The sequence below is a fragment of the Solea senegalensis genome, linkage group LG20 (assembly GCF_019176455.1).
Source record: "Solea senegalensis isolate Sse05_10M linkage group LG20, IFAPA_SoseM_1, whole genome shotgun sequence".
Classification (NCBI taxonomy): Eukaryota; Metazoa; Chordata; class Actinopteri; order Pleuronectiformes; family Soleidae; genus Solea; species Solea senegalensis.
Window position 1 is genome coordinate 8809530 of NC_058039.1, and position 14440 is coordinate 8823969.

Below are 14440 nucleotides of genomic sequence, written 5' to 3' on the forward strand. Positions count from 1 at the left end.
CCAATACAAACAGGACAATAGAGACGTGTATGCAGAGGTGTACTTGGACAAACACACACAAACAGGAGGTTGGTTACTGGTACATAATGCCAACTACAGTTTTCATTCAAATAAACGCGCTTCCTGATGTACTGTGTTATCTTAAAGTTTGGATGAGTCATGAGAGTTACGTATAGACCACAAGGAATATCGCGCAAACACTGCCAGTCACTGGGCTTATAAGATTAATACAAATATTAGCTCCATCTTCATGCAGCTGAGTACTTCAGAGCACCTCAAGCTCTTATCTCCAGCAGTCAATTATAAATTTGGTTGTGTTGGAGGGGCTGAATAAGCTCGGCCCTTGAGGAATATTGAGGAATATTAATTACATATTTGTTTTAAACAAGATGTTCAATACACCCTTCTGCACTTTGTTTGTTCATACAAACAAGAAACACATAAGATAGTGAGGAATATAACAGGATTATGAGTACCCAATCCAATGTTTACAGAAGTGTGGGCCTTGGAGGTAAAGCAGAGTTAATTGTTGTTTTAAATGGCAGTTGTTAACTGACTGTAATGTTACATTAATGCCTTCATCCTAATGATTATCAGAATGATCTTTGGTTAGTATTGAGATTATTACGATTATCCAGCGTTATCTGTTCACTTCTGTGTTATATTACATGATACGGGCGTGGACCTCTGAAGTATTTGCATATTATTTGGGGTCTCTAAGGTCTGACACATCTGGAGCAATCACTTTTTATCGCTGCTTTGCATTTCTGTGTTGCACATTAGCGCCATCTTGCGAACTCTTCGCATCAGCCAGGCGGAAGTTACGTCAAGTCCAATTCCGACCAATCAGCAGTCGCGGCTCAAGATTCGAACGACTACTCTCTGGTTGTTGAAAGAAAGGAGTTACTTCTCTTATTTTGTTTATAAAAAAAAATACACATTTGTTAAATTTATTCAGCAACATTTTGGTGAAATATACATGCAGGTACGTTGTTTTCATTTACAACGCCCAACTGTAGCTCCGGGGGATAGCGTGTACTAACGTTAACGTAGGACAGCATGCTAACTTAGCTAGCAGGTTAGCCGAAGGTGCAGAATCGTGTTTCGCTCTGGATTAACTGGACAAGTTACATCACTTTGAACTCAACAAGTATCCAAAGCCATGGGGAAGGAGCGGGCCCAGAAGAAGTCCTTCCAGCAGAGTCTGGAGGACATCAAGGAGAAGATGAAGGAGAAGAGGAACAGACGGCTTGCTAGTGCCTCAGCTCCCAGCAAAGGACGGTCCAGAATCACAAACAGAAACAGTGGTGAGGAAATGTGGGCTTAACATGCACACATATCAGTTATTTTCTCTCTGTTATATTTATTGAGATCAAACTTTATTCGGAACATTCAGGTGTTTATAAGAACATGTCGTTTTATGCCTCAAAACACTCCTTTCACACAATCAAAAAGTACAAATGGTAATCTAAAATAAAGGCCATATCAGAATCCTCTATTATTATTACTATCATCATTTGTACTATTATTGTTATTTTTATAATAATACACCAATCACTTTATTAGGTTCACCGTGCTGATTTGTGTTATCTCGAGCATGTCTCGCTGTTCTCGGCTGACAGCTGGCAACAACAAGACATTTTCACTCAAAAAATTACAGCTTTTTTTTTTCCAGAAGAATTCTCTGTAAACCTGAGAGATGGTTGTGCATGAACATCTCAGTAGATCAGCAGTTTTTCCTCTTGACCATATCTTCATCTCTAAATGCACTGTGCTGCTACCATGTGATTTATGTTGAATTAAGTGAAGTGGCTGATGTTTGTGTTTTTCTACACCAGCGTGTCTCGTAAGCCTTTGGACGGTCACTTATACTTTTATAAGACTATTATGGACTTTATTTTAAGATTAAGAAGGACTGTACTATTTTGTTTTTTTCCTGACATTTTATGATCCAATGTAACACATTCCATGGTGTTTTTCAAACATGTGATCTTGTTTTATTTTATCCCAGTGGCTAACACTACACACACCATTCTGAAGGGTGTCCAGTTGAACAACAAAGCACTGGCTGTAGCCCTGCAAGCTGAGAAGGAAAGAGTGAGGCAGGGAAATGCAGTGATCCTGCAGCTGAAAAGAGAACAGCAAGCTCTGTTCCTTCACCTGCTTCTGCTCAAGAAGAAGCTTAAGGAACAGGAAGCACTGGCAGCTTTAAAGGCTGCAGAGGTGAGCCTTGGAAACTTGTCCATATTCACTTCATTTTTCATCATTGTGGGAGTTGAGGGCTGTACTCATGTCTGTATTTGTATGCGTTGATTTAGACTAAACCTGCAAAGGTCCCTGTTGAACCTCAGCACCACATTAATCTGACAGGGTACGTTTTTGAACTCATTCAAGTTCATCACATTAAAATTCAGTTATATTCTTCTTGCTGAGTTTGACTGTGAATCTATTGACTCTTATTTTCAGGAGAAAACTTGCCAGACAAAATGTTGAGGAGCCCAATGTGTTTGAAGACTCACCTATCAGGACAGGTATGTGAACACATGCTCTTTTATTCCAGGTCTGTATTGGGGATTATAGGCCATCATTATTAGCTTATTATCCAGTAAGTATTTATGACTCGAGATTTGAATGTATACTTCATTTGTTTAATTTTTAAGGCAGTCATTTTTCTAGCCTTATGCCCTATGAATTGTGTACACAAAGTTGTTCTTTTTATTCTCAAACCAACCCACTTAATTGAAATGCAGCCTGTTTTTCCAGATATTCATATTATATATTACAGCTGTAGTGTATAATGTCCAGTGTAACAACCATTTGTATTATTATTATTATTATTTGTCCTAATCATAATTTTTTTGTCTTTTTTTCAGAGCCTCGGTCCTCTGAAAAGAGTGGACAATCTGAATGTTACAAACAGATGACTCTGCCACCTTCTGTGGGCGTACGGCGTCAGCACACTGATAGAAAAAACAAGAGGAGATCTGAACGTGTGCAGAAAAGGCAGTCCTTGAGTGAGGGTGACACCATAGCAGGAATGGATGCTTTAAAAGCAAGTCCTATTCATGGTGATGATAAAATTCTAAATCAGGTGCAGCAGAGATCTGAACCAGAAATGGCACATGTCATTGACACTGAAGATTTTCAGCATTCTACCCCTGAACCTGTTCCAAATACAAAAAAAACCCAACAGTCCAATAGGAAACAAGCCCAGCTTCAGCCTCGTACCAAAACAGAACCAGCTCCACGGAAAGCTGAGCGGGGCCGCAGACCTGAGCGTGCCCAAATGAAGAAACCATGGGAAAATCCCAAACCCAGAGCCCGCTCTAAGAGTCGAGACCGCTCAGCCACACGTTCCAAAACAGCACCTCCACCACAGAGCAATAAGCTCAACACATCACTGGGATTTAATGACACATTTGACTTTGACTGTGAAGAGGCGGTTCACATCACACCTTTCAAGCCAAAAGTAGATGACAGTCAGGTGGCCACCCCTGTCAGTGAAGAGCCTCCACAAAGCAGACAGCCTGTTACTGAAGATACAGCTTCCAGAAATGAGTCCAGCTCGTCATCGTTGTCCTCTGAATCGGAGGACAGTCTTTACGTCCCTCAAAAAACCAAGAGGAAACAAACTTCACCAGACCAGACCAAGGTGATCACCACTCGTAGAGGCCGGCCCTCCAAAGTCATCAGACAGAAAGAGAACATCTATCCGAAACAGGAGATCTCTGGTGAGAATTAAGGCTTGGCAGCTTTCTAACTTAATGGCATGACATAATTATGTTTAGATAACTGATGAGTATCTTTGCATTCCATAGTATTTAGAAATGAAGATTCAAGTCCTCAGGCTATGCAGCCTGAAAAGAATCAATCTCCTCTCCATCGGTACCCTGACTCTCATATCTCTAACAGCCCTAACCCCACAGAGATGGGAAAGGAAAATCACCAAGGTGAGTGAAACATGTTATATTTGTTTTATACTGTTAAAGTTTCTATGCCACTCGAGACTTGCAAAACATGGTCGTGTATTCTTAGTGTACCTGCATCAAGAGAGTTGTCAGTGTCATATTAGAATGTTAATTTAAGATAATAAGTTAATTGAAGTTTGTCCTGGTTTCTCAGAGCCTCACAGGGAGGATTTGGAGGACTGTTTGCTCCCTGTCAGCCCTCTGGTTGAAGCTGAGATGATGAGAATAGGCGATGTTCTGTCCAACTTTGGAGATTCCCCCAGCGATGCTCCACCTCTTTTGTCCCACCAAACGCCCAAGAGGATCAAGACGTGCAGAAAACGTAGGTTTATTTTTGTCATTTACTGTGACTGTGTATGAGGACGGATGATGTGGTTATACTTCGTCACACGGAATAAAAAATGAAGACAATTCAATACCCCGCGACCCTCATGTGGAGGATAAATCGGTAGGCCATGAATGAACAAATGAACTTCCAATACACATTAGGGATGGACATTTCTAGAATAGACAGTATTTGAATATTCAATGGTATTACATGTTGAATATTTGAATATTCTAAACTCGAGTGCATTGAAAGTAATGCAGGGTTCACAGTGCTAACGGGAGCAGCGACCAAGATGCATTTAAAGACCCTGGTAAATTTCATCATTGTGGGATCTACAGCATGTTGAGCTTAGAGGAGCAGCTTCAAGATGCATTCAAGAAACCTTCTAAATGTGGTCACTTCTGCAAGTACACATGAAGTCCACTAACTAAATGCTTGCTGCTGCTGCTGCCACCTTGTGATAACAGATTCACCAGAAATAAGGTAGGCATTACACTAGAAGGATTTTTTTTATAGTCAAGTGAACAACGGAATAGTTGGTGACATAATTTGGCACCAGGGTCGTGTAGTCATTATAGAAGAGTTGAGTTAATCGTGATGTCACACACCATTTTCGTAGCATCAGAAAAATAAGAAGTTGAAATGCATAAAATAGGGTTCATCAGGGTGTTTTAGGCCTCACTTCAAAGAAGGGGTCTTACTGTCCATCTTAATGTACAGTCATTGGTCATTTCCCAAACATGTTAGTTGTAATAGAATCCCAGTTTGACCACTAAGGATTGAGCACTCCATCAAACACAAGTGTGCACTTGGGACGCATGGTCAGATTCACCTTTCAGTGTTATTACTTCTCTGTGCATTTGCCTTATTGCACTCTATACTTTAGCTGCTCACTGGTGTATTTGCACAACTCCTGTTTCCCTTTTCTCTTTCATTGTGTATCACATTATCCTTCACGTTTCTACAGGTGGGCTTGGTATAAGGACAGCAGGGCGGGGCTTGAGTCTGTGTGATGTGACCAATATGTCCCCCGCAGCCTATCGCAAGTTCCCCTCTGATGCCCGCTGTTCCACTCCTGTTCCTGCACGCAAGCGCCGCTGCACCATGGTGGTTGACTACAAAGAGCCCTCACTGAACGCGTAAGTTGGTACACTAGTACTGCTCTCACTGTAATTGGTTCTCAATTGTGTACTGTACTGTGTGAATGCTCAACAAATCAAATACAATCAAATTCCTTTACAGGAAACTTCGGCGTGGAGACAAGTTCACAGACCTGCAGTTCCTCCGTTCTCCTATATTCAAACAGAAGGCTGACCGGAGGTCTGAGCAAAATTCAAGGAAATCTACCAATGGCCAAAAGCAGTTTGATATGTACAATGAGTCCTTTGTTGGATGTCGCTGAAAGCAGTCACCTTGTATTTACTGTTGGCTGTCATTGTCAGTTTTTGATAGAGTTGTGGTGATATTTTAGTGTTTTTTCTTGCAAGGTTGTATCTTTGTGACATTGTTTGTAATGTGACTGTGAACTTATACTTTTTTTCACATCTATGTTCATGCTCTACATGTGTTTAGTCTGCTCTTCGTCATTTCTTTGCTTGATCACAAGATAAACGAGAAAGTAATGGCTATTTTTTTGAAGCGGAATGTTTTGTGATTTCTCTCAAACCATGTTAACTGTTTTTGTAATGAAATAACGTGAGCTCATACTGCTGTATAATAAATTCCAATTTCTATATTAATTTTTCCTGAAATATTTTTTAAAGACAATAACTTTTCTTCTATATTAAGGCCTATGCTCGAATGAGCAATTTGTTTGTCCTTGTGAGCTAGAAAACTGAGTCACATTCAACTATGTTTTTTTTTTAGATGGAACTAAGTTAGTGTCACGCCATCTTTTGCAGATTAATTAACCCTTGCTAATGCAAATACAACAAGGCAATCAGAGATGGCAGACTTCACCTCATTCTAAAATTCTAAAAAGGTTATTCTAAATTCTAACAAGCCTCTGTTGCTCATATTGCAAGCAAGTGCAGAAGTACACACACACACACAGCCACCAAAAACAATACTTCATGCCAACTTCATGGGGAGAGGTAATAAAAACTGACAAGATGTACGTTGATTATAAATATTCACTTCACCATATCTGAAAGGTATTTAAAAGTCACATGGGCAGCTTTGTCCTGTTGTCTTCACAAATACAACCTACTGTATTGGGAGAACATTTAATGACACAGAGTTGAAACAAAACACACAGAATTAACCCCACTTCTCTTTTATTCAGTCTATAAAATAGGGTAACACTATGTCATTAAAACCAGTTGTACAAAGAGCATGAAGTAATTTTTTCCAGACACTACAAAATGTATTTTTCCTAAAGTTTGAAAAGTACAAACACCTTTTTTACAAAACAGCAAAACTACATAGTATTGCACAATCTTTTCATTTATCTCCAAAGTATAAAGTTCAATCTCCATCTGCAGGACAAAATAAGAAAATAAATTAACCTTGTCTTTAGCATAATTCTTTTTAAATTACAGCACATAAATAAGAATAAACTCCAGGTAATTAAATTAGCTCTTGGTCAACAGCCGTAATTTATATGTCAAACAAAATCTGAAGAAGACAAATGCTCTAATTTATGTTAACTAATACTTGGAAAAATAAAAGTGCATTTTGATAGACAAACTGCCCTTGGTGGCTTTTACTAAAAAAAGATTATTTAGTTCTGAAACATAAAATATATGTTATATACACATTTAAAATATACAATGGGTATAAGTGCTTTAAAATGATAAGTCCATACAAATTTAAAGTATGTGTTCCTCTTTTGGCAGGATGAACTCATCACAGACAAACTTTGACCTCATTGATGCCGTGCACACTCACAGGTACGAGATTATATAGACAGGAAAATCTATTCTCAATCACAGTCCGTAAAGGTAACACTAGTGTAGTGATGTAACACACAGTAGATGTCTATGCTGCTCATGACAAATCTACCTGAGTCAACTGAGAGGATGTCGCCGTTCAAAGCGGCCGGATATGAAAGGAGAGATGAAGTTATACCGCAGTCAGCTGTCGTACCCTTCCGAAAAATAAGCCCTATTTAGTATGTTTTCCTATTTCAGCTTCCACTGTCCTCTCTTTCCATGGCACCCTGGGATTTCTAATGAAATATGAAGACACAAGCTTTTTTTGTTTCTTCTCAGCAACAGACTCGCTGGTTGTCAGTGAGACCTTCCCTTGTGGCCGTTTGTTCAGTGTAAATGGTACTGATTCAGGATCTTTGCCTGCATGCATCAAACATTGAGAGTGCCGATCTGAGACCTGTGTGGACCTTCCACACCTTCCTGAAACCTAACTGCTCCAGAATCAGTAGTCCTATCCTTGGCTTGTCTCTGCACACAGCTGTCATTTGAATCATCAACACACTATATCCTCGCCTTGACCACTAGTTTTAAGGTCTGTCTCATCCTCTGTCAAGGAGAAACGTCTTCTTCTCCTACTTCTCAATGAGGCCTGCTTCTTTGATTTTGGTGTAGAAGAACTTCTCAAGTAAGTTGGCACACTTGTAGTACTCGCTCTCTGGTGGGTTGTATTCACGACAGTTGGTGAAGATGCGCTGCATGTCCGCCATGAACAACTTGCGAGTCGTGTAGTACCGGCTCTTTAGGCGTTCACTCATTGTCTTGAGGTCTGTGAGGAGAAAAATTGTGAATTAGTGAAATGTGAATCGTACGGCTCTTAAAAGCTCCAGTGCGTAAAAATGACTGCCATCTAATAGTGGGAATGCAGGTTGCAACCATTGGAGAACACCACCTCTCACGACTCCCTATTCCAAGCATGTCAGGGAATTATTGGCTTGATTCCATCATGGAACGGTACGGTTTGGAATGGTAACCCTGGGTCAGGCTTGCATTTTGACACAGAACAGTACCTTTACTTGGCAGGCAGGGTGTGTGCTGTGCCTGGCAACCACATCAGCAAGGTGTGTAGCGTGACGTTGTACCAGTGCACGGACAACGAACAACAACATTGAACGTGACACAACATGTAACACAACGGACAACAATAGAGCAGTAGGGTTCTTTTCTGCTCAGTTTGTGGCTGTTTGTCTCAACAAGACGTCAAGCTTTGTGTGAGAATAGACTGTGGGCGTTGAAAGAAACACCAGTCGCAAGGGAGTGATGCTTTTCTGGCTCCACCCATACTTGTACCATACCATCACTGTAGCACCCCAAGTGAAGGGTACCAAAAATGGGGCCGGTTGTTCCTGGCACTATTCCTAATGGAAACGCCAAAAATGTGTACCATACCGAACTGAACAGTTCCACTCGGTACTGTTCAGTTCGACACATACCAGAAAGGTAAAACTTAACCACACTTAATTCTTGTTCTAATACTACTTACTGACTGAACACTGATCATAAACATTGTGGATGACATGGTCTGACTCCATATTCTCCCTTAAGTAGATCCTTACTAAACCTGATATACCTGATATATTGTTTGTTTCTTAAACCTTGTCCCCTCCCTGCTGAGTAACTGTGGCCATGCAACTACATACCCATGGGGAAGCGAATCACTTGATAGTACCCAGGAGCCTCTGTTTTCTTCACAGGCTCCATGAAAGGCCAGGCGTTCTGGTGACTCTGTGGCATAAGTTAGAAAACGTTGTTAGAAAATTGTTGTGTTTACTCGTTAAACGTTCTCTGCATGTCTCTCTGCTCTTCTGCCCTCACCTTCACATGTTGGAGGATAGTCTTCAGCGTGTTATACAGTTGATCAGGGTCTTTCAGTTCCTTCCTGGGGGAAAATCAATAGAGAGGAAACGGGTAATAAAAGTAATAATGACCAACAATAGTGTAAAACAACTAATAGGATTAAAGTGCTGTTAGCTAGGAGTTCCCCATCGTTTTGTCCATGTTATTGATTTATATTTGATGTTTAATTATGTGACTGTCCACTGGTCCTAAATTTGGAATCCTGCTTCTTGCCAACAGGGAAAACTTAATCCAAGTCATTTCACACTTACCCTTTGCCCACAGGTTTCCATCCAGTTTCACCTGGCAATGACATGACACCACAGTTAGACATGTATGTCACACTAAAAGTTAAATAGTGTAAGACAGAGACATGCTGCACTCCGTTAGTGTAACATACGTATGCCTGGAATACATTCTATGGGAATTTGCCGAACTCCTTCCTTAAAACAGGAAAGTCCAGGATAGACTTTTCTGATCTGAGTCTGCTTCCTCTCGATCAGTTTCTTAATGATCTGAGAGAGAAGGAGAGAGACAGAGACAAGAGTCAAGAGTATGGATTAAAAGATGTTAAGCTTTTTAATTTTAGAATTTAGACACCCACACACCTCCTTCTGCTTCTTGATGATAACAGAGAACTCTGTGTAGGGGATACTGGGGTTGAGTTCACAGCCCATGAGTGTGGCTCCCTCATAGTCCTTGATGTAGCCCACATACTTGGCCTTGGGAACCTTGATGTCCTTTGAGAAACCCTGAGAGGAAGAAGGAGACGTATCAAACAAGAGAAATGGTGGAGTAAAGGATTTTGACCACTAGAAAAACTAGAAAAAGAAGAAGTACTTTAGCAAGTATAATCAAACCAATCTGTGTATATTATTAACCATGGTACCTGTTTTTTGAAATAGCCAATGGCGTACTCGTCAGCATAAGTGAGGAAGTTGAGGATTTCATGCTTGATGTGATATTCCTTCAGGTGGTTCATCAGGTGGGTTCCATATCCCTGCAGCCACAAAGGCAAAGGTCAAAACTGACCAGTCTACTGACCAGAATATACTTTCAATGAAATGCCACGCTGGGAAACAAGGAGTGCTCTCACCTTGACCTGCTCGTTGGATGTGACAGCACAGAAGACGATTTCTGTGAAACCCTGTGACGGAAACATGCGAAAGCAGATCCCTCCGATGACGCGGCCGTCTTTGATCAGTGACAGAGTCTTGTGCTTCCTGTGGGTGAAAAGATGAATTTCAGTCACCGCCATTACACCTCCAACTGTGAAAAGTGGTAACAAACTGTGACGCCACCCACGGATCAAAGACCAGCCGCGTGATGTACTCCTTGGGCATACGGGGAAGTTGGTGGGAGAAGACATTTTGGAGGCCGACGAGCCACATCAAGATCCGCTTATTGGGCTTCTGGTTTAGGGAGTTACCAATGACATGGAATTCAATCACCCCCCTGCGCTCCTCTAAACGAGCGGCTTCGTCCCGCGCAGAGTGAGCTGACAGCAGATTGGTCTGAACAGAACGGAAGGAATTAAGTCATTATCTTCTCTACCATCATCAACTGAATATCAGCATGATATCTTTCACCAAAGTCTATTATTTCTTTACGTTTTTGTTTTTTTTACTTTACCTCAGGGATGGCGGCAGGGTCAGTGATGGTTGCCATGACTTCATTGATGAGGTCCATAGGGATGTCACCCACCACCCGTGGTCTCTTGGTTTCCTCATGTGGAAGGGGCTCGGAGGGTTTACGCTTCTCCCCAACTACGACATAGTCAATGGGGGAGAGAGGAAGTTCCTCGTCATTGAAATATTCTAATCAGCGGTGAAGCAGTGTGTCTAAATGCAAACAAGAAACTAACCAGCATTTGACATCAGCTGACAACACAAAAACTATCATAGAGTCAGTGTTAGGAACAGCTTTAATGGCAACATTCAGTTCAATTCTAACAGTGTTAGTATGTTAGTTGCCCTGGAGATGTCTGGGAAACATAAATAAAGCAGTCAGATGGAAACAATTAAATAATAATAGCCGGTCTAACTTGCATACCTGGGTTTGACTCCAACACGGACGCTGTTTTCCTGGCTGGACTGACGCTGCCACAGGTGGAGGGGTCCACTGACACTGGACTAGTGCTATAGTACAAAGGTCTGGCCACAGGGGGCGCACTGATAACTGCAGAGCAAAAGAGAGTAAAAAAAAACCCATCATATTCCATCATATGTTTAAAAATGTAGTGGTGCATGTGTGTTTCTGTGGAGCCTGTGAGGGCGTTTGCTACCTGTGTGAATAGGAATCTGTCCCCCTGATGCTCCTGCCAAGAAATCTTGGCTCCAGATCGGCGAGCTGTGGCTGTAAACCTCCTCCTCCAGCATCGACAAGAACCTGAGCCAAAGAAAACTAGGTTAAACAGGTTGCCACGTGTGCGCATGAGACTACTCTGTGGTTTGATATTATGAACGTGCATGTACGTTGGTTCCGTGAGTGTTTGTTTTTCCTTACTTGGGAAAGTGTGTCAGGATGAGTGTGCGTTTCTCAGGTGGCAGCTTGTCCTTTTCCTGTCTTGCCTGCTCGAGCAGCTGCTTCCTCATCACAGTGAACACAGAACGTAACAGTGTCCGGCCGAAGATCTGAGTGGTCTCGTACCGGGGGAGACTGTCACAGAACTGAGGCACATTGCAGTAGCAGAGCCATCTGTGATCAGCAGACAACACAAGTAACTTACTTTCAACATGCCAATGACACCGTGCAGCATGTTCATGAGTTATGCGTTGCCGTTTGCTACCTTGTGTAGTTGGCTTTGTACCCGGCTAAGTCGTCATTGGGCACCCTTAGGCGTCTCTGTGAGGGCGTCTCCAGCTGCCAGTAGTTGATCTGGTTGAGAAACATCTTTGCCAGCTCCACGATTGTTTGGCGTTCCTTTGATGGAAGGTGGCTGAATTTGTACTGGACAAAATTATTCACCCCCTATTTTGGGAAACATGATAAAAAAAAAAAGAAAGATAAAAATTAGAGACAAGGTGAAGCACTTATTTGTGTCAAAGTGTTTGTTTTGTGCAATTACTTGCTCAATGCTGGGTTTTTCAAACGGAGGACTCTCCTGTGCTTCTAACATTGGTTTACCCATCTGCAGAATGGATTTCCTCAGCAGCTGAAACATAAACAGAAGAGGCTTGAATATACTGTATTTGCTTGTACACAATGCAAGTAGTAAAATCCAGTGTTGGTGTATTTTGATTGCAAAAGCAGATGCTTACTTTGAAGAGCGAAAAGTAGACCTGCTTAGTGTCGGCGTCCTCCTCTTTGTGAACGCATGTGTAGAGATACTCCACGTCCAGGACAATACCCAGAAGTCTGTTCATTTCTTCCTCTGATACGTTTTCTAGGTGGGTCACATGATCACCTGGGAGATAAAATTGTAAAGCAAATCACAAACGTTTCACGTGATGATAATGATGTTCTCGTTTCTGTCTTCATCGTGCTAACATACCTAAAGTGTGAGAGCAGCTGCGGCAGGGCTCCTGCAGGTTGACTGTGTTGGACTGCTGGTCGGTTCGCGGGGGAGTAGGAGGGGGGTTCTGACTTTTCCAGCCATTACATTTACAGGCTCCCTCAGCCTAAGAGAAGAACATAGCAGTTTTAATCTTTTCAACATAGATTTAGATTCAATTGTCACAGTGAGTCAAAATACAAGTTAAACAGATTTTAAAAGCTTCAATAGGCAGTTTCAGAGTTTCATCCACATGTTTGTGTCTCTCTGTCCTGAGCCCCAGATACACTTGTTTCATTTGACCTAATGTAACATCTCACAACCTTTCTCTGCCATTATTGACATGCTTGGCATTCATTGTCTGACTCTCTTTTTTAGGTTTCTTTGCAGCTTCTTTGCAGCATAGAAAGTCATAGCAAACACTGGCGTAACTACAGTATCTTCCTGCCTAAGGGATGAGACCTGTATGCAGAGCAGCAGTAATATAACAGACCCAATAAGAGTTTCCTCTCTCTGAACTCTCTCTCTCCGTAATATGTCAAAGTCACCCATCCCAGGCTAAATGTCCCAAAGGCTGAAACGGAACGGTTGTTCCCTAAAACATACAACTCCTTATTTGCAACATTTCATAAAATATATTTGACTTATATATATATATAATTTACAATAATCCCAATTAGATCATGAATCTGAATTTTGATTGAGATTATCATGATAAGAATTGTTGTTAATATCGGGCCCAGTGGAAAGTTATGAGTAATTTGGTTTCTAACTTTCCTTCACTGTGTGATTCATACATAAATTTGTTAAAAATGTCCCAACGATAAAAACTTTGAAGCCTTTTATATGTTCATGGAGGTTTGTTATGACGGCCTGGTCAGTGAGAGGTGGGGGTGAGCAGGACTGTCACCCGCTAGAGGTGCTGCACGGCGCATGCGCTCTGCAACAACAACAAACTCCGCCCCACCCCCTTTTCAGCAGCTGTCACCCTGTCATAACAAAGACCCCGTCTCTCTCTCCGCGGATCATACGCTGCATAAACCCAGTCAAACCCTCATCCTCCACCGCCGCGCGCTGACAGGAGGCACGGGGCACCGTGGATCCCCCCCGTGGAAAACACCAGAGCAGCACACGCACACACCCACACAGTGGAGCTGCAGCCTCTGAACACACGCAGCCTCAGTTACTCCCAAAGACACAGAGCCAAGCCAGTGTTTACGTTCACAACCCCCCACCTTGACAGAAACACAGTCCCAGTGTAAAAACGGCGGACAGAGCACAGCTGGAGGCCCCGGCTTCACGGCCCCGTGGTAAAACACAACAACAACGCTGTTCATTAACAACGTCTTGATGTCGCTTTTCAATAACTGCTTCGTGCATGCATAAGATGATAAGAAAAAAATGAAGTGCGGCAATGGCTTCCTTTGCTGCGCTTGCATTTTGCAAACTCTTGCAGCCGCGCACAGGACAGGACACGGGCTTTAATCAGAGAACGCGCTCGCGCCGGTGTGTTTCACGAGTCTGCAAATACAGCATACTTTGCAGGATGAATACACTCCGAGTTTTTCCAGTTTCTTCGGCCGAGGAGAGGAGCGGAGTTGCGCCTTCTTCACGGCGATACGTGCAGATCCTCCAGCGGCGCCAGAGCCCTCCGTCCCCGCGGCTCCAGGAGCGGCCGGAACCGAGCCCGCAGCTCCGATGGCCGGCGAACCTTGCTGGATCCCCGCGCTGTCGGCCATTATCAGGAACGAATCCCCACAGGGACCCGTGGCCCGGGAAATATTCGCTCTACCGTCCGCTCTATTCCACAAGCGGAGGATCAGACATGGCGCTCATCCTTATTTTCAATTTCTTGCTGTAGGTTCATTTTCCTCCGCTAGGGGAC

General features: G+C 42.5%; 2 protein-coding genes across 2 annotated transcripts; one reads left to right on the plus strand and one right to left on the minus strand.

Annotated features, from left to right (window-relative positions):
• The first annotated feature begins 850 nt into the window (after window positions 1-850).
• sgo1 (shugoshin 1) lies at window positions 851-6035 on the plus strand. The gene is made up of 9 exons (XM_044052048.1): window positions 851-1307; window positions 2012-2223; window positions 2319-2371; window positions 2467-2531; window positions 2874-3731; window positions 3819-3950; window positions 4123-4290; window positions 5264-5435; window positions 5539-6035. Exons 1-9 carry the CDS (start codon window positions 1163-1165, stop codon window positions 5696-5698), a joined length of 1965 nt encoding a protein of 654 aa, XP_043907983.1. The 5' UTR covers window positions 851-1162; the 3' UTR covers window positions 5699-6035.
• Window positions 6036-6555: 520 nt separating this feature from the next.
• On the minus strand, window positions 6556-14417 carry kat2b (K(lysine) acetyltransferase 2B). Its single transcript, XM_044051993.1, has 18 exons — window positions 14094-14417; window positions 12556-12682; window positions 12323-12468; window positions 12130-12216; window positions 11851-12032; window positions 11568-11759; window positions 11347-11450; window positions 11115-11240; window positions 10695-10828; window positions 10368-10576; window positions 10159-10285; window positions 9952-10062; window positions 9671-9814; window positions 9463-9577; window positions 9335-9365; window positions 9042-9105; window positions 8867-8951; window positions 6556-7995 (listed from the first exon to the last, which is right to left on the minus strand). Exons 1-18 carry the CDS (start codon window positions 14292-14294, stop codon window positions 7802-7804), a joined length of 2379 nt encoding a protein of 792 aa, XP_043907928.1. The 5' UTR covers window positions 14295-14417; the 3' UTR covers window positions 6556-7801.
• Between the last annotated feature and the right edge of the window lie 23 nt (window positions 14418-14440).